The sequence below is a fragment of the Haliotis asinina genome, chromosome 9, assembly GCF_037392515.1.
Source record: "Haliotis asinina isolate JCU_RB_2024 chromosome 9, JCU_Hal_asi_v2, whole genome shotgun sequence".
In the NCBI taxonomy this organism is placed as follows: Eukaryota; Metazoa; Mollusca; class Gastropoda; order Lepetellida; family Haliotidae; genus Haliotis; species Haliotis asinina.
In genome coordinates, this window is record NC_090288.1 from 50,875,173 (window position 1) to 50,894,325 (window position 19,153).

The 19,153-nt window shown below is 36.8% G+C and overlaps 1 protein-coding gene across 1 annotated transcript in view; it reads right to left on the reverse strand.

Moving 5' to 3' along the window:
* The window catches only part of LOC137297012 (general transcription factor 3C polypeptide 1-like), a 272,609-nt gene that overhangs the window by 198,507 nt on the left and 54,949 nt on the right, over positions 1 to 19,153 (reverse strand). Inside the window, exon 37 of the mRNA XM_067828957.1 lies at positions 18,996 to 19,058. Coding sequence (XP_067685058.1) covers positions 18,996 to 19,058 — 63 coding nt within the window. The remainder of the gene's footprint in view (positions 1 to 18,995; positions 19,059 to 19,153) is intronic.

Consider the following 19,153-nt stretch of genomic DNA (forward strand, 5'->3'; position numbering starts at 1 on the left):
TAAAACATCCTTGCTCTTTTCTTCTAAAAGCAATCTGAACAAAGTCCCTAAAGCAAAGAAACAAGAAACACTGTGCTCATTTCTGTTTACAATAAAACTTCCCCGAATCAGGCATCACATTTCAATACTGATAAAACACATACCGTAGAAGTTCACTTTGAACTGAACGTTTTAGGGTTGCAGAACATGATACCTGAGACCACATATGATACACAGTGGACTGCATGAAGATCAAACATTTGTTGCTGAAGAAAGATCAGAAGTATCACCAAAGAATAAAACTAATCTAAAACAGCTAAAAAACAAATAATCCACCTTTTTCTGGTCATTTAATATACCAGTGTTCTGTATGACTTTCCATGGCAGGCAACATTATGGCAACTTAATTTCACACCTATTTTCAAACAAGAGTCATCAGAAGATGACATGTGGACCTGGCCCCCACATACTTTGAAACGACAAATCATCTGACAGTTACTTGATGTTTTCTTAGATTAAGTCTGAATCGTTTCAATGCAAGTCATGAAAAATATAAATGCCATATATCAGCAAAAGGCACCACTTCAAGATCTGTCTCATATATCTGCCAAGATCTGTTGAAAGATGTGAAATGGTTTTCGAGTTGTGCTCTGGAAACGAGGCCTACCTGTCCATTTTGAGACTGAGTCTGAATTGTTTCCATGGAAACCGGGAAAAACAAAATTGCCCAAACATTGTAAATAACAAAAGGCACCACTTTGTGGTCTGCTTCAATTATCTGCCAAGTTTTGCTGAAAGATATTAAATAGTTTTCGAGTTGTGCTCCGGAAACGAAGACCATCCCTCCAATTTGAGACTCAGTCAGAAACATTTCCTTGGAATCTGGGAAAATGATAAATCACAATATAATGTAAATAGCAAACGGCACCACTTAAGGGTCTCCCGTACATATCTGCCAAGTTTTGCAGAAAATTTGTAAATAGCAAAAGGCACAACCAAGGGTTCTGATTATTATATCTATAATGTTTGGTCTAAAAGTACTCAGTGGTTTCTGAGTAATGCTCCGGAAACAAAATGATTGCGGACGGACAGACGAACAAGGCGTCGACTATATTCCACTGCATTAACGCCAGTGGGATAATACAAATGCCAAAAATCTGTAAATAGCAAAAGGCACAATCATAGGTTCAGATTACTGTATCTATCAATTTTGGTCTAAGAATATTGAATGGTTTTTGAGTTATGCTCCGGAAACAAAATGCTTACAGACGGATGGACGGACGGACGAGGCGTCAACTATATCTCCCCGCATTACATGCCAATAATTGAAATGTGGATGAGGAAATGACTTATATGTCTAAAGTCTTTAAAGCATCCTTTAATTCTCATAATTTAAGGTGCCTTTGTTACCAAGGAGAGTAAGAACCATTGTCACTGAAGAATTGACCTGTTTCTGCATGTGTTTGTGATGTGAAGCTACAGGATACACAAACACCTGCATCATAATTGAAATGCACAATGATACAGCTGAAATTATGCAATGGATAGTAAGTGTTTCCCATTATAGTTTTTTCTCCCTTTTTTGTGCAAAATGTCTTTCTTCCTTATGTGTGTCACTTCTAAATGCCATTCAGTACATCATATTCACCGTAGGACAAGATTTTATTAACATTTTTCATAATGGATTGGTGATTCTGATATTTGCTGATTAACTAGGGACAGGCTATAATGATCGATAATCAGAAATATCACTGATGGGAAAAATGGTCAGTGATTATTGATATGAAATTAAAATTTGTGTCATCGATGATATAGTACATAAACTCTGTGATAGAAAAAAGGTATAATTTTCTCACACAATATACAAATTTAGGACTTTATTTTGGTCTGCTTTTAAATTATGTCCAGGACACTGAGTTTCAAAAATCCATCCACAAGCATGTCACAAGTCACCAGTTATGTGAAATGTATTAATTTCTTGCTCAAAATTACTTCTCTGATATTCAGTTAGCAATTATTGATCTCAATTATCTATATCGACAGCATGCCCAAATATACATCATCTGCTAAATATTGTCATCAATATTGTCACTACCCCAAGATGAGCCTATCTATGATGATTTATATTCGTTATTGAGAATGTTACACAAGAACACGTTAAACGACGTCTATACTGATCAATGTTGAGTCTTCAGTGAAGCCAAATATGCAAATAATACTTAACTTAGTCATAATCACAAAAAACACAATATTCCACTTAGTATTTGAACATAAAAAGCATCACCATGACAAACTTCTTTCAACATCCTACCTGACAGGATTCAGTTCTAAAATGTCAATGCACTGATCAAGAGGTAATCCCATTGAGAGATTCCTAGTGCCAAAATAGGACCATTTACTTTATCACTGAGATATATTTCAGGCCTGTTCTGAGATGGATGACCTAGTTGCCAGAGTACAAGAGGATAATTCGCTCTTCTACAGATCCATTATGCTAATAACCAGTACTGTTTTCCTTCCTCTGCCATGAAGTCTTTTGAAACAAACTTGGAAGAGTCGGAATCGGTAAGTAGAGTACTTTAAGGTCATGTCTTTACTATTTGTTCAGGATCATCTAACATACAATTTATCTTACTTTACGCAATCTGACAATCATAAATGAAAGCAGAAATGACAAAACCATTTCAAATTTGGTAAGAAATCTCGGCTAAAAGCAGAGGCAATTGTACAATCTTGACTATATCATGAGTGTGTTTATTTGAAACTAATTTCAGCAGTATTACAGAGGTATGACACAGTTGAGTCTGGACCAGTCAATCCATTGATTGATACTAAGAGATATAACTAAGAATGAAATTAATTATCCCACATTGGTACAATGTGTGAGGCCAATTTCTGGTGTTCCTTGCTGTGATATTGCTGGAATATTGCTAAAAAAACTAAAACTATACTCACTCTTAGTCGATCATTGTTCAAAGGAAATGGATTATGTGAATCAAGAATGAATGTGTTCATGTTCACTGATTATTGAATTCATGAAGATCTATTATCAGCCGTGCAGTTCACCTGTTGAATGATTGTCAACTTTTGAAAACATCAGCAATGTCAGTGCCAAACAAAAATGGTGCTGTCAGCATTGATATTCTTTATGCAAAAATATTGAGAAATACTGCAAATATGACATGTTCAAAATATTGAGGCAAAAAAATGAACTAAGATTTAATTGCTTGAACAAAATATGTTCTTTTCATCAGGAAAAACTTAACTGCCTAAGCTCAGGAAATCTATCTGCGCAATTTCAGTGGAGTCATTAATTTACATAGAGACAATTATGCATTCTGAGATTCATAAGCAAAATAAAAAAAGGCTTCAGTTTTGCAAAATATGCAACATACCAGTCCAGCAAAATATAAGAATGAGTACCAAAAAGTGTCCAAAAATGTCTAAAAAAGGGAGGTAAGAAATTTCAACTTACAAGTGAGGAGGTCAGTTAAAAGTCAGAATTAACCATTGTAAAATGGAATTATGCATTAACCACACATGCTAAATCTCAACACATACTTTTAAAAAGTGACTGAATAAAACTGATTGATTTCCATTATGGGTACCTTGATGACTGATGAAATGCATTTTTATAGAGATAATATAAGTGAGTTAGTGATAATCCGGATGACATTATGCCTTCAGTATTTCCTACCCCAAATCAAATATGGCTAAGTAGCAGCCATATTGAAACTTACACATGAACAAACTTGAGACTGCTGAAGGAACAAACATCCACAAAAACTTTAGGTTAATCCATCAGTCCACGTCACAGAGGTTGTAAATATCCAACAATGGATAACTAATAATGGCAAAAGCTCACTGGGCTTTTAGCTCAGCTGAGCGAAGAAACTAATGACCAAATCAAAACCATTCAGATGTCTTCAGTTCCACATTTTCAGTTCCCATGCCTGTTCTGAAACAGGGAATCATGTGTGGTCATCGGGCTGACAGTGTGCCATATTACCCCTCAGCAATTACATTTATTCTTGTCATCAACGACTTCATTCTCCTGGCCAGACTCAATAATATAAAGGTCAGTGCTAAAGCTGTAACACCGCTGACTGCTATAAAACAAGTTCCTATAGTGGCTCACTCAGATTACTGATTTCAGTGCAAGACTCAAGTGACCGATCATCTCTGAAGACGAAGTGTCTGGCTTCATTATCGGTCTCTGTCAACGCTGTTGAACAAAAACATTTGAACAACAATTAGGTCTTTTTACAACTCCTTGAGAGCATTTCAGTCAACTCTGATGCGTCATAATTTGGACATGATTGCCTCAGAATAACCTCCTAATAAAAACTCTCACTGATTCTATGTTAGACATTGCTTTTAGCAATATTTCAACATTATGGGGCATGAAAATGGGTTTCGCATACCTAATTGAACCCAGACCTTTGCTGAGGAAAGTTAATGTTCTACATCTGTCAAAGTACAAACTAACATAACAACTGAGTAAAATCTCCACTCATAAAGAACAGTGATTTGATGTGAGTTTGCAAGAAAATTTCAAGGTTGTTGTAATGGCCACACAAACACTGACCGACACAGTGAGACTGGGAGGACAAGATAGATGACATCTAGGGATGCAGTTAGATGGTCACACAAACACTGACCGACACAGTGAGACTGGGAGGACAAGGAAGATGACATCTAGGGATGCAGTTAGATGGTCACACAAACAGTCTGACCGACACAGTGAGACTGGGAGGACAAGATAGATGACATCTAGGGATGCAGTTAGATGGCCACACAAACACTGACCGACACAGTGAGACTGGGAGGACAAGACAGATGACATCTAGGGATGCAGTTAGATGGAAAATATATCATCCCTAAAAAAGCCACACATTGTTCATCAAGTTGGTCATAGTTGTATTTTGCAGAAAGAAAATAGCACATTTCATTAAACTTTTGGCTATTTTTGGTGGAAGTCAGAAGTTTATCTTGATGAGTCCCATGTCACCATGACCTTTTGTCCGGTACATGCTGAGTGAGTCAGTGAGTCAGTTTAGTTTTACTCTGCACTCGGCAATATTCCAGATATATGGTGGCAGTCTGTAAGTAACTGAGTCTAGACCAGACAATCCAGTGACCAACAAAATGTGCATCAATCTGCACAATTGGGAACCGATGACATGTTGTCAACCAAGTCAGTAAGCCTGACCACCCAGTCCAGTTAGTCGCCTCTTCCAACAAGCATAGACGCCTTTTATGGCAAGCATGGGTTGCTGAAGGCCTATTCTTCCTCAGGACCTTCACGGGTCTCTTGTACATGGTCCTAGTTTTAGATCCCCAATAACCCTCCTCACATCGTTTTCCACCTATTTTGTCCTGAAAACTTGGAGCCAGCATTTATTCCACTGACATATACTACTCAAATGAAGTTAAGACCACCTGATTATTTCATATTGCTCAAGCTATTCTGTCCTTATCAGTTTCAAGCAAGGATGTATCACAAAAATATTTTTACATGTGATATTATTAGGAGCCAGAAGACAAAGCAATCAATATCCTCCACAATGCTAAAATACTAGTCATGAATATGTCTATGATACGTCAAATGTTTTGGCATGTATATGTTACAGCCAGACTGTGAAATCAGTCATTTCATGAAATTTATTAATATTTCATTTTTTTTGTGTGAATGGCTCAACCATTTCACATCATTTTGTATACCAACAATGTATATACTTCAGCCATTTCATGAAAATTTATTTCATCTGTATGTAGTGGACAGGTGTTTGTGAGGTGTATCTGCTCTGGACACGCTTCAAGGCCAAGCTGAAGTGCAACAGTCACTGCCACAATAATTTTCACTTTCAGTGACAATAAGTGATATTGAAATTGTGATCTACTTTAGTAGATGAAGTTTATTATTTAGTGAATTTTCATGGAATTACTGAAGTATATTGATTGTTATTATACACATGATGCAAAGACCTATGACTGTGCCAAGTTTGGTGAAGAAATAGTGACTGGTTCTGCTCCGGAAAAGAGCACAACCACCAAGTTCAGTTAAAGTCAACCTTGTTGCCAAGGAAACACAAAAGAATATTTTATACAGGGATCTAAAACTAGAAAAGGCAACAATACACCACCAGATCTATCTATGTGTATCGGACGGTATTTTAATACCCCCCACAAAAACATATTGTGAGGATAAAAAGGCCTTTTCGAGACATAAGCTTACACAATAAAAAATTCTATCATTTGTTTTTTATGAGGAAAGCAAAAAGCTAGTCAGTCATGCCATTCCTTATTATTGAAGTCGTGTACTATTCACTAAAGAGTACAGAGATATCGACCATACATGTGTGGATATCAAGAACTCAATTACATGGGGTATTTTTAGGCGTCAAGATGTTTTATAGGCCTTTCCTAAGAAGGCTACCATACACAACAAACATCTCTAACAGTTTTACAGCAAACAAGCTCCCAACAGAGCGATGTATAAATATTATCCCAAACTCCATCACAGGGTTTCTACTCAAGTGAACTAAGAAACGCTGAAAGGTGTTATATACCATTGTCTAACATCTTGAAGGACGCAGACAGAATGGCTTGTCCTACTGCTGAACATAATAAACCCTAAAACAGAAAAAAGTCAAGAGACTATAGGAAAGCTGATATTGTGGTACTTTAAAGGAAATCATTGCAACAAGTAGATCTAGATTCAAATAACATTATCATTACATGAGAAAGGTCTGTTAAGATGACTGTGACTGTACTTCATATATGACATAAAACGAATTGTCATGGAAACAGCCAACACAATACTGGCTCATGTAATTGGGCAGATACAAATGTGATGAATGACCCTGTCACAGATACAAATGTCAGCCATCATCAGCCAGATCATTATTAAGACGAATCACAAAGAACCTGATGTACATTCATTTTTTGTTTGTTTTCTCTCTTGTTTGATTCCACAGTCTGTTAATAGCTGTGTCTGGAACAGACAATCCAGTGATCAGCAGCATAAATATTGTTCAACACAACTGGGATACAATGACGTGTGTCAACCAAGTAAGTTAGTCTGACCATCCGATCCCACTAGTCGCCTCTTACAGCAAGCATGGGTTGCCGAGGACCAATCTAAACCTGTATCTTTACCATTTACGTCCATAGTATGCAGTATACTACAGCCATATTGGTTTGTTAGAATTTGTAACAATAAACAAACATTTATAGAACATGTTTGAACAGATGTTAGAATGGGGCTGAGCCAAATACATTTTCATGTGATATGTGTGAGCTGTTGTGTTCGAGGCAGGAAATACCTAAACCTGACTACAGAAACAGCAGACAAATTTTGTCCTCAGTGGTTTTCAGTGATCCATTCAAATTCATTTCACCACTATTTTGTCCCAAACATCCAAAAGAATCCTGGGATTGATGTTTTGCATTTGTTCGTACATGACAGCAAACGTATTGATGAGGGCAATATAGCTGGAATACTGAGAAGTGTGGTATTAGACTGAAAACAGACAAAAAATGATGGGGGAAAACATAACAAAGAAGAACAAACCAGACCAACACTTATGTAAAGTCAAGTTGACCTTGACCAGTTTAGATGAAGGTCACTTACACCCTAAGGTTACAACCAAAGTCACGCAAGTTTCACCCCAAGGAAACAGACTAAATCATTTATTGCACAGAGCTTAAATTATAAGTCAAGCCATAAACAACTTGAATTCACTCCAGGAAAAAATAATCCCTTCAATCAGCAATTCCATTATATTCCAGAGACCTCATGGATTTCCTTCCAGGAGTTTTTCCAATTTGCACAGCATGCACAGACTTGGTAATCTGTTTCAACCAAATCCCTGGTATCTGCCTTGACGCTTCGAAGAACATGCAGAAACCATAGCCTTGTAACACGATGATTTCCATCTTCAGATCGAAACACAAACATATCACTTTCCAATGATACAGTAAACTCCTATTGAAATATAGATCTTAATTCTACCAAGTGGATGGAAACATGGCTCACCAGAAGATTTATCGGAAAGATAATTTGCTTTTACTCTCAGAGGCAACAGATGTCCACAAGTTAACTCTTTCTTCCTGGCTCATATTTCTTCCATCAACTTGATATTAGATTAAAACAGTTATTTCATTTTAATGAGCAAATAAAACAATACTTTGATCAACATCTGCCTTATTACTCCCTTTAATGGATAAATATAAAGGAAACATAACTGCATGAAACTTGAAACGCATTTTCAGTGATTAGATTTTTTAAATTCACAAAACCTGATTATCTTGTTAATGAAAACACGTGAGAACGCCAAAGCCTTACGTTAATGCTTCTGTCATCACATATTTTTAGACTGCTTGCAGTGTGGTTTCATGATATATTAGATGATAACTTTGCACTAAAGTAAACATGAGTCTTTCAGACTAACATTGGCTCAGGAACTTTTCCATTTTCCATAAATAACAGTGTTGCACTATGTATTTCCGGTTCAAACAACCTGGGGGTCAGCTATAAACTGGTGTGTCATGGCACAACAATGTTCAGTTAGTGAGTGAGCTAATGTGAACCAATTTTCAAGAATGCCACTGCATGCCAGATAATTCTGGGATTTTGGTCCAAAATGTTACCAGGAATGGTGCCAGTAAGAAAAAAACCAAAACAATCCTAATCAAAGAGAATTGGGGATTGTAACCCACGATCAAGATTCTGGCTCACCCAACTCTTCCTTGTTAAAATGCTGACGTGTTTGTGGTGAGCATACAGTAGTTCAACGTTAAAGTTAGTGAGTGAATGAGTTAATATTTATCATCACATTCATCATTAAAGCATTTCAAAGAAGGATGTGTTTATTTTAGTTTTGATTTCACTTTATCACAAACCACATACATTCAACACAGCTGTTGAATGGATACCTGGAGTTATCGGTGCATTGTTAGCATTATGGAGGGAAGAAATGAAAGTGTTAATATTATTTTCCACTGCAAGCAGTAATATTCCTGTTATAACATCACGATCCGGTAAAAAATCCTACACATTCCCTTGATTCCCCGCTGGGAGAGGAATGCTAAATTGTTTTTCAGAATTTCCAACCATTATACAGAACAGCTTCGTCAGCATGACGTGAGCTACTCTACACATGCATTACCTGGGAGGTCAAATGGCACAAACAGCAGGTGCAGTTTACTTCATTAAACAGGTGAGCAGTGAAAGTTATTTATGTTGCGTTTGTGCGAAGCATACATACATTAGAAACATTTAACCATCTGTAGCTTCTCTTTTAAAGAAAGTTCGGACATCTCTCACACTCAAACGGCAAACTTGTGTAAGCTGTTTGGACATGTTGACAATCAACTGACACAGGGGCACCCCTTCACAATTATAGACTCAACTACCAATTTCTTGAAGTGATAGAAAGCAGAAACTCTCAACATGGTCAACTATGATGCGATCTGCAGCTAACTGCCATGTGTTCAAACTCGCAATAACAGATCCAACTAGTTATGACACAGTCACACAATGCATTAGTATTCACTTGATCAGGTCAACCTGTTAAACAAAATGTGGTTTGAAGATTGCACCAGATTGAGTGAGTGAGTGGGTTTATTGCTGCTTTCAACAGCATTCCATAAACATCATGTTTGATGCTGAACTAAGGACTGATTCAGTGATGAAATTCTCAGATCCGTAAGTTTGGTGGAACCAGTGAGGATGTGGATGAGCCTGGGTATCAGGGTAAAATGAGGATGTGGATGAGACTGGGTATCAGGGTAAAACGTAGGATGTGGATGATCCTGGGTATCAGGGTAAAATAAGGATGTGGATGAGATTGGGTATCAGGGTAAAATGAGGATGTGGATGAGCCTGGGTATCAGGGTAAAATGAGGATGTGGATGAGATTGGGTATCAGGGTAAAATGAGGATGTGCATGAACCTGGGTATCAGGGTAAAATGAGGATGTGGATGAGCCTGGGTATCAGGGTAAAATGAGGATGTGGATGAGACTGGGTATGAGGGTAAAATGAGGATGTGCATGAACCTGGGTATCAGGGTAAAATGAGGTAGCACTACAGTGAAACAATGAAGATGACTTGGCTGGTGTATTTCATTATATCCTAATAGCGGAGCTCAATACTCATGCTGTTGATCACTGGATTGTCTGGTCCAGATCTGATTATCTACAGACTGCTGCCACAAAGCTGGAATATTGCTGAGTATGCCATTTAACAACAAAGTGTTTTTTTGCTTTCGGAATTTGGTATAAAAAAGCAAAACACATACATTTTGAAGATCCACAGTTATTACAGAATAGAATCTAGCACTCTCATTTTATTTTGCGGAAAACGTTCAGAATCTGCATGCAAACATGCTGTGCTGACAATGAAACATAGTGCATACTTCCATTTTCCTCAGCAAAACACTTTCAGAATCAGCAGGGCAGTTTGGTAAACAAGCTCTGTTCACAATAAAATGCACACCTTCTTTGTACTTTTAATTCCAGAAAGCCTGAAGTCATCAATAACCAATTACTCCACACAGGAACCCTAGCTTGGTATACAGGCATTTGTTACGTCATTACCTCTTCTCTGCTTGTTCCAGCAAAATTTCTCACTGTCGACAGTGTGATGACAAATGTGTTATTGTTATTTCAACAAAAGGAATTCTTTCATTTTCAAGGTTGAAGGCTGAATTTGCTGAACTTTGATTCATGGCTGCTGAAAGTACTTCAATTTGTCCTTGGTCATGACTTCTCGGGATTCCATCATCCTTAGGTTCGTGTCTGCACACTTTCATCAACAACCAATTGTCAAAGTCACCCTAGGCATGTTTTTACCCTCATTTCATCTGCATTCCAAAACCAACACCAACATGAGAAAACGGTCACAAAATCATGTTCACTGGCATCAATCTCCATCAGGATGCCATTTTCAACACAACTCGCCATCGGGAAATTTAATTACAAAGAGGTGCATACTGAAACAGAAATATCCATATGCCTTCAAGCTGATCCATTTGGATCAATTAAGTTTGCAACTGATGGTTCCCAACAAACACGTTTTCTTTAATGGGCAATTATCTTACACAAGACTTGGTCATCTCCTACTGAAGCAGCAGATTGGAATCCTTATGACCAGTTGATTGCATCATCCAAATATAGGTTGTTAGGCGGACAGTACTTAACAGATACACAAATAGGTTTTGGTGCTTCAAGTGTCTTAATGCAGCTAAAAGCATGGACGCTAATGCTAAGTGAACTCTGTTTGGTGTTGGAAGGTATTAAGTCTTTGACTGAGTGTTAACATTTCACAATACGGACAGTACTACCCAATCTAACATTAACTGTTGTATTACTAGTTTACCAGCGCCTGGATGAAGTGCACTTTGTTAATACTGTAGGTATTATGTACTTGATGTATTTGGATCAACAAGGAAATTATACTGACGCTCAGCTATTGATTGTATTAGTTCATTAAGTCTGTGACGGAAATTGCACCGACACCTTTTATATGGGGGCTGAGTGAGGGAGGGAGAGAATTTGGTTTTACACTGCTCTTTGGAATATTCCATCCATATCATGGCGAGCACACCTAAACAAGACATAGACTTCCCACACTTTAACCATATGAGGAATCAAACTGGGGCCTTTGACATGTCAACTGATCATTTTAACCTCTTGGTTACCCCACAACCACTCTCCATATGGGAAGATGAATGGTGATTTTTAAGATAAAAGACAAAACAAAACGACTAGCCCAGGTGTAACAAATTCTTTTGGGAGCCAAAGACAAAACAGTGGTTTTATAACACAAATGGGGAAGTATAAAGCCCCTGATGAACATGTCAACAAAATATGATGTACAAAAACATTCAGGAACCATCATCACTTGTGGAGAATTCTCACTGTAGAGACCATACATCTGTCCATAACTTCCTGGAACACTCATGGCTGCCCAGCGCATCCTCCAATTACTTCCTTTCCTTCTCTTGTTTAGTTTTATTCAACAAGTCATCCATTAAATCACCAAAAACTGCTCCAGAGGGAATGCATCATGGGAGATTTCAACAGAAATCGTCTGGAGCCTAATAAAAGGTTTCCTGATTTCTCGTAAATGTATTTAGAATTGCTTCAGTTTACAAACTTGGATACTTTAGAAAGTGATTTAAAAAACACAATTTAACTTTTAGACTCACATAAAATATCACTTTTCTTTTGAGGTTTGGTCCCTGAGATTTAAAAGTACTGACTATAAACTCTTTTTTTCATTCAGTACACCACCATGATCTGAAATTGTAAAATAAACTCATCTTATGCCAGGCTGTTGAACAGATTCCCTGAGATCAGTGAAGTCCTGTTAAAGTTTAACTCAACTGCACAAGAAACTACATTTTTTAAATTGTTTTGGAAAATCATGGAAACAAAGGAAAACAAGAAATGCGGTGTGTATTGTGTTGATTTAAATATTCAAACAATAAGTTACACAATAACCTAGTAGCAAAGGAATTTGGCGTGAAACCAAGGTATTACAAAGAAAAATACCACAACAGTGTCGAAATTTCACCTATTATCACCCACAGTGACTAAATGAGCATAGTCCCACATTACTTTCAGCAATGTATCAGCTACATGGAAGCAGACTACAAATATTCAAGCCTAGACCAGACGACCCAGTGATCAACAACATGAGCATTAATCTACACAATCGGGATACAATGACATGTGTCAACTAAGTGACGACTCAATCCTGTTAGTCACCTCTAATGACAAACAACTATTACTGAAGACCGATTCCCATGAATCAAAGATGCACTGAATAGTATTAAAACATCAAAGAATTGCACACAGTCTTTTCAAGTGATGATGAGGCATCAAAGCCTCTCAAAGGCAAAGGTTGAGTTTAAGCCTAGTCAGTACAAACCCTGAAATTCATGGTCTTTTCATCCCTTGGTACACTCTGTATTTTCTGTGTAACACTCAAGGAGAACTGCTTAGCTGGCAAACTGCACACAGATGAAAATAATTTGTCCAAAGTGAGAATTTTTAGTTTTGAAAAAGACTTCCTTTCATGCTTCTCTAGATAATTAATCAGTTTTTTTCCCTGATGTCTTTAAACATGATACCGTCAAACACAAATTGAACCTAAGCCCGGACAATCATTTTCACCAAAGATCAAAGTTCAAGTTTACTTATTTCACTATGAAAGCATTTATTCAACAGTCTTTGATATCTATGTGAAACAATACATAAGCACTGAGGCCATCTTATTTCACTATAAAAGTATATGCCAGAGAATAGTCTGGTGACACAATTCAGAGATAAACATCATGAGCTGGCCAATTTCCCGGTGTTATTGAGTAGGGGGGAATTCATTAGGCATTAATGATGTTAGCCAGCAGTTTCAAACGAAATGTTCTTGTGTTTAAAATACTCAATAACACCCGGAAATTGGCCAGCATATGATGTTACAGCCATTGAACATACAAAAGTAAACCAGAAGGCCCTAATGGGTTTTACTGTCTTCACTCATTTTTATCAAGTACAGGTACAGCAGTGAGTGCCATCAGCTGGTCGTTTCAGCTGGTCCCTATGGTAACATGTGGAACTGCTCAGTTGTGAGGTCAGTCTGACTTTATGTCACAATATGATTTGAATGACGTCATCACCGCTGATGATGCAGCAATACAATTGTGAGCAATATCTGTATGTGTCAATACTCTGTGAAAAGTCTTGCAATTTCGAGGAATTGAATACCATTTTTAACAAATCAGATTAAAAAACATAATGTCTGTGTCAGGGTCAATGGAGCGGAAACTTCTATCACTGAAAAAGGCAAGTAGAGCAAAGGAAGTTTATGCTAATTTCTTGCAAACAATACAAGAGAAGAGTAGAACTACTTGTCCTTAACCTCAAGGTTACCTGATGGGAACAAGAAAATTCACTTAAACTGCAGAGCGATAAGACCATGCACAGACATGCCACACATTTATTATTTTGTGCTTCTTCTTTCACTGATGACCCATGCTGTATGATAAAGCAGTCAGAGAAGTGAACAGGTGAGTTACCTCTCCTGGTTGGGCATTGGTGCCCTTGACACAGATTCCACTTATCAAACCGTGACCCAAATGCCAATACCCATCAAACACCATCAGACAATACTATAAGAGATCATAAAAACTTGATGAACAAAAAAAAATGTTTGTGTTTGTCTCCACTAATGCCATGGTGTTGCTAGACCCAATCTGTCAAAGCAATAAAGACTGTAAACCTAATTATACTGGTCAAGCATAATGACACTAATCTTTTCGTGAATGTAAGATGGTCAGACAGAGAATCAATAACATAGTCCCTAATAAGTACTATTACCAAGTTCAAAGAAAACACGACAATAACAGAATATGTCAACACACTTAGAAATCAAAGATGTGAAAAAAGTCTATGGAAAGTGAAAAGAAAATTTGAATAACATAATAAAATCATAACACAATAAAATCTGGTCAAATTATCATAGAGTTTCACACCAATTAGACATCAAAGACACATTTATTCCCTAAACCAGAGCCGAAAGCATCAAAATGTCTGACTCTTTCCTTCTTCAATATAGCCATTTTGTTTGTCACAAAAGACCAACAAGGCTGCAATTTCTGTGGTGATAAACAAGTCCCTGGTGTCTACTCTGTCCAGCATTGTACAGACATCAAAGAATGAAGCAACAACAGACACAAATGACTAACTTGCGGCATATTTTCAGGTTAAAATCAGAAATGTTTTTTGATGTCATTATACAAGCTGTGAAAGTCTTGTTGAACAAGATGAAGAAGAAGGTGGTTTTTTTTCATGTATTGATCTCGAGATAAAATGACTTTCAGGTGATGGGTAATGTCTCTAATTAACGTCTCTATCATGTCTGAGATTGTTTAAAGTTTATTTTTTCACTTGTTTTCTTATTTGGGTAAGAGTACAAACTTTGTATATTAACACATATCAAGAGACGATGTATTGATCAGATGTTTGATAATAACCAGTGTATCATGAATAATTCACATTTGAAATTTTTATTTAAACTGATCTTATGGAAATAAAGCTATGAAAGCCAATTTCCTTTTCTTTTTCTAAGCAGGAGACAAATATTCTAAAAATATACCACTGTTAATTTCTATTCCCATCCTGAACTGTAGTTATTCATGTGAGCGAGTGAGTGAGCATGTGTACGAAAGAGCGGTATAAAAAAGCCTGAGAAAGTTGAAGTACCAGTCCAAGTATTGATGAGCAATCAATTTTAATAACAAGTTATCCTTTGGTGAGTTAGTCTGCCATTGAGTAACAGAAAGTAACACAAGATATTTACATCATTTTCCAAAGTAGAGATAATCTCTTAATGTTTTAGGCCTGTGGAGGTCTGGGGTAGAACAGGGCTTCAGCAACCCATGCTTGCCACAAATGCAACTATGCTTGTCGAAAGAGGCAACAAACAGGATTTGGTGTTCAGGCAAGCTGTCTTGGTTGACACATGCCATCAGTTTCCCAGTGTACAGATCAATGCCCATGCTGTTGATCACTGGATTTTCGGGTGAAGACTTGATTATTTACAGACCGCCACCATATAGCTGAAATATTGCTGTGGTGTAAAACTAAGCTCACTCTCTTAACCTTCTCGAAAAGGCACTGATATTCTATGTGTCCTCAGAGTATCCCTTGCATTAAATTTATAGCATCATCCTTACATTTCTTGTGTCCATTTTTGTATACTTTCTATAGTTTTACAAAAAGAGTATCATGCATTGGAAAACAGAAACCTCTTGAATCAGAAAGAAGGAAAACAACCAAAGGCATTTAATGATATTTCCATCCATAACAAATTGTTCCATATCTTTTTCCATGACTGCTCCATCATTGAAGAATATGTTTGCACAACAATAAAGTCTGCGAGAAGTTTTTTAGATCAATAATACATCTCTGGTGACAAACATTAACTTAGTGACACTTACCTTCAAGAAGGCCCACACAGACTGGAAAGTGACTCTGGCATCTAGACAGACAGGAGACACCTCCAGGTCTTGATACACTTCCAAAGAAAAACATTTTGCTATATACTCAACAAAAGAAGTAGAGGAACACCCAATTCTGAATGATTCTTTTACAGTGATATGAGTGAGTATGGTTTTATGCCCATTTTAACAATATTCCAGCAATATCATGGAGTGAGACACAGGTAATGGGCTTTACACATTGTACCCATCTTTAAAATGGAACAAAGATCTTTGGTGCTACCCTACCAACCCTAGAATTATATGTAATTGTCAGGCATTCTTCATCTTTTTTTTTAGTACCAGTAGTGTAATGTCTAACAGGAAGGTCAGTCACCTTCATATTAGACTCAAGGAGAACTGTTGGATGGATTTGTGTCCAAATCATGGTGAGTGATATTCCAGCAATATCATGGTGGGGGACACCAGAAGTGGGTTTCACATACTGTACCTATGGGGCAATTGATCCTGGGTCTTCGGTGTGATGCGCAAATGCTTTAACCACTAGGCTAAGCTACCACCTGTCCACATCATAACGAGCACTAAAAATATTCAAAATTATCTTGTGATGTGATATTTTTTTACTAATTTGGTGATAGATCACATCCTGTTAACATGAAAGGATAATGAGAGAAATGTCACAACTTTCTTTAGATGTCAAATCACTTAAACAGATTATGTCTTGACAGATGCTCATAAATGCAAATATTCTTACTTATTTTTGTAATAATTAGCACACAGAAAAACAAAAATGAAGACATTTACATTTGATGAGCATTATAAAATATATGTAGTTAAAATATGTTAAGGTTTACAATTACACAAACTGTTAATGCAGTGAGCATTTTCCCAGAATGGCTTCGATGCAAATGTAAGTCTAAATAATGTAGATTTTTAAAGTATCTATCTTTAAATGCAAACAGATACTCTGAGCATCCAAAATGAGAGGCCATTTTGAAGAAAACATCAGTACATATAATCCATGATTCTTAAGGCTTGCAAGCGTACAATGAAGCCCAGTAACAGTGTATGAAACAAGGACCCTCCGACTACCGAAGACTGGCTAGATGTCTGACAGACAGTATAAATTTACAGCTTGGCGGCTCCATGTTCTAGCAAAATTTGTAGATAACATGTTCCATACATCTGAGTAAATTCACCATATCTTCAAATCAGTTTTTCAAATAGAGTGTTACATTTAGACTTGACAATTACTCTTTCAACATTTAACTTTTGTAAGCTCAAAGCACTACGATGACATATAATATCACTAAAACAGTTCTACAAACTCAAAGCACTGTGTGTTCATTTCAGTATTAGCAAAATCACATCGATACACAGAGTTTGTTACTATAACTTCAGTTGTTTTTTTTGGATTGTCTGGTCTGGTTAAATCCATTTTGAAGTTACCAGCAAATGATGGGGTTTCAGGGCTGGGCTTTTGGCTTAAACAGCCATTTCATACACAGACATTTAGAGAAAATACTAAACAATGGCAAATCACATCACCATATCTCCATCTTACTGAGTAGGACTGGGTGAACGGGAAACTATTTCAAACTATTTTCAGGGCAGTAGGGTAGCATAATTTTTAAAATTCGTCATGCTGAAACCCCAGGTTTGATTCCCCAAATGGGTACAATGTGTGAAGCCTGCTTCGAGTGTCCCCTACCGTTCTGGAATATTGCTGTGAACACTATAAAACCATACTCACTCACTCACTCACTCAAACTACATTACATGACTCAGGAGACACTTCAACATGTTACTAATAGTCGTACAACAGGAACAAGAAACTAAAAACTATTAGCTTTCTGAATACTGTAATCCATACAAGAACTTGTTATGGCAATGTTGCTGATTTCACATGATTTATGACTTCTACAATGTCAAATGACAGCTTTCAAAAAACGAATAAATAAAATGATTCACTTCTAACAACTTCTTCATATATTTCTGTTATCATTTTCAAATCAAAAATATTTTTGAATGGACCAAACATTAATGCAAACAAAATGTCCATCATATACTTTCAAAATATTATTCTATTCTTTCTTTAATGCATTACCCTTGAAGCATGGCAGTAACATTTTACAAACACTTGGATATTTTATCACTGAAGCATAACAAGAAAGTACTCTGAATATATACTTACCATTTTTACTGCAGAACTCTGTAGGTCACTTGTTACCATCACATGTTGATAGCGATAAATCTACACATGCATTTCATAATTTCATTTGGTACCATTCTACGCAAAATCAAAAGGCTCATTATGAAAGAATCACGCAATCTGTAAGAAAAAATTGTTCCTGAAAAATGTTATCTGGAAAAAAAGATTGGTATTTAATTGTCAAATGCAAGAGTATTAAAGCAAAATGGTAAAATATCATTATCAACATGATGTATCATATATCATCGTTGTCAATAAGAATGTGAACTACAAAAATATGCAATAATTGTATCATAATCTCGAAACATAATATATGTACATCAGATTCTCAACAATCTTTTTTTTTTTCACGAAAATGTAACAAATCTGTCAACTCATGCCCAATTTTCCAGCACACTGCATGAACTCCTTGTTTCTTCTCCATCTCATCAACTGAGTGCTGGCAGTGGTGGAATGGCAGACGATTCTGTAGCAAGATTCAAATGTTCAAGTGTCTGGTTCAAAAATAATTCTAGAAACACCATCATCTTCATCACAGCAAAACAGCTAGGAGCGTCATCCACCAATGAATAGAGGCCACATAATATGAGACCCAGATAACAAGGAACATAATGTGAGATTCAACCCCTTGAAGAGTGGATCCTTGCACAAATAAGGGACACAACTCCTCAAAGTAAACTGTGCACCATAGATCACTGAGACCCTTTTACACCACAGAATAAGAAGACCAAATTTCTGTTTCAAATCTGAAACATTTAATATCCAGCGCAAAACAGACAGAATACAATGACTTACCGCCTTCTGCTCCAAGAGCACCATGATGACCAGAGAGATGTTGCACTTTGTCTTGAACTCAGCCTGCAAAGTGGAAAAAGTGATGTGTATGTAATTAATTGCTTGAATTATATTTCAGATGGACCCAGTATTTTTGCAACAGATATTGTATTTCTGAG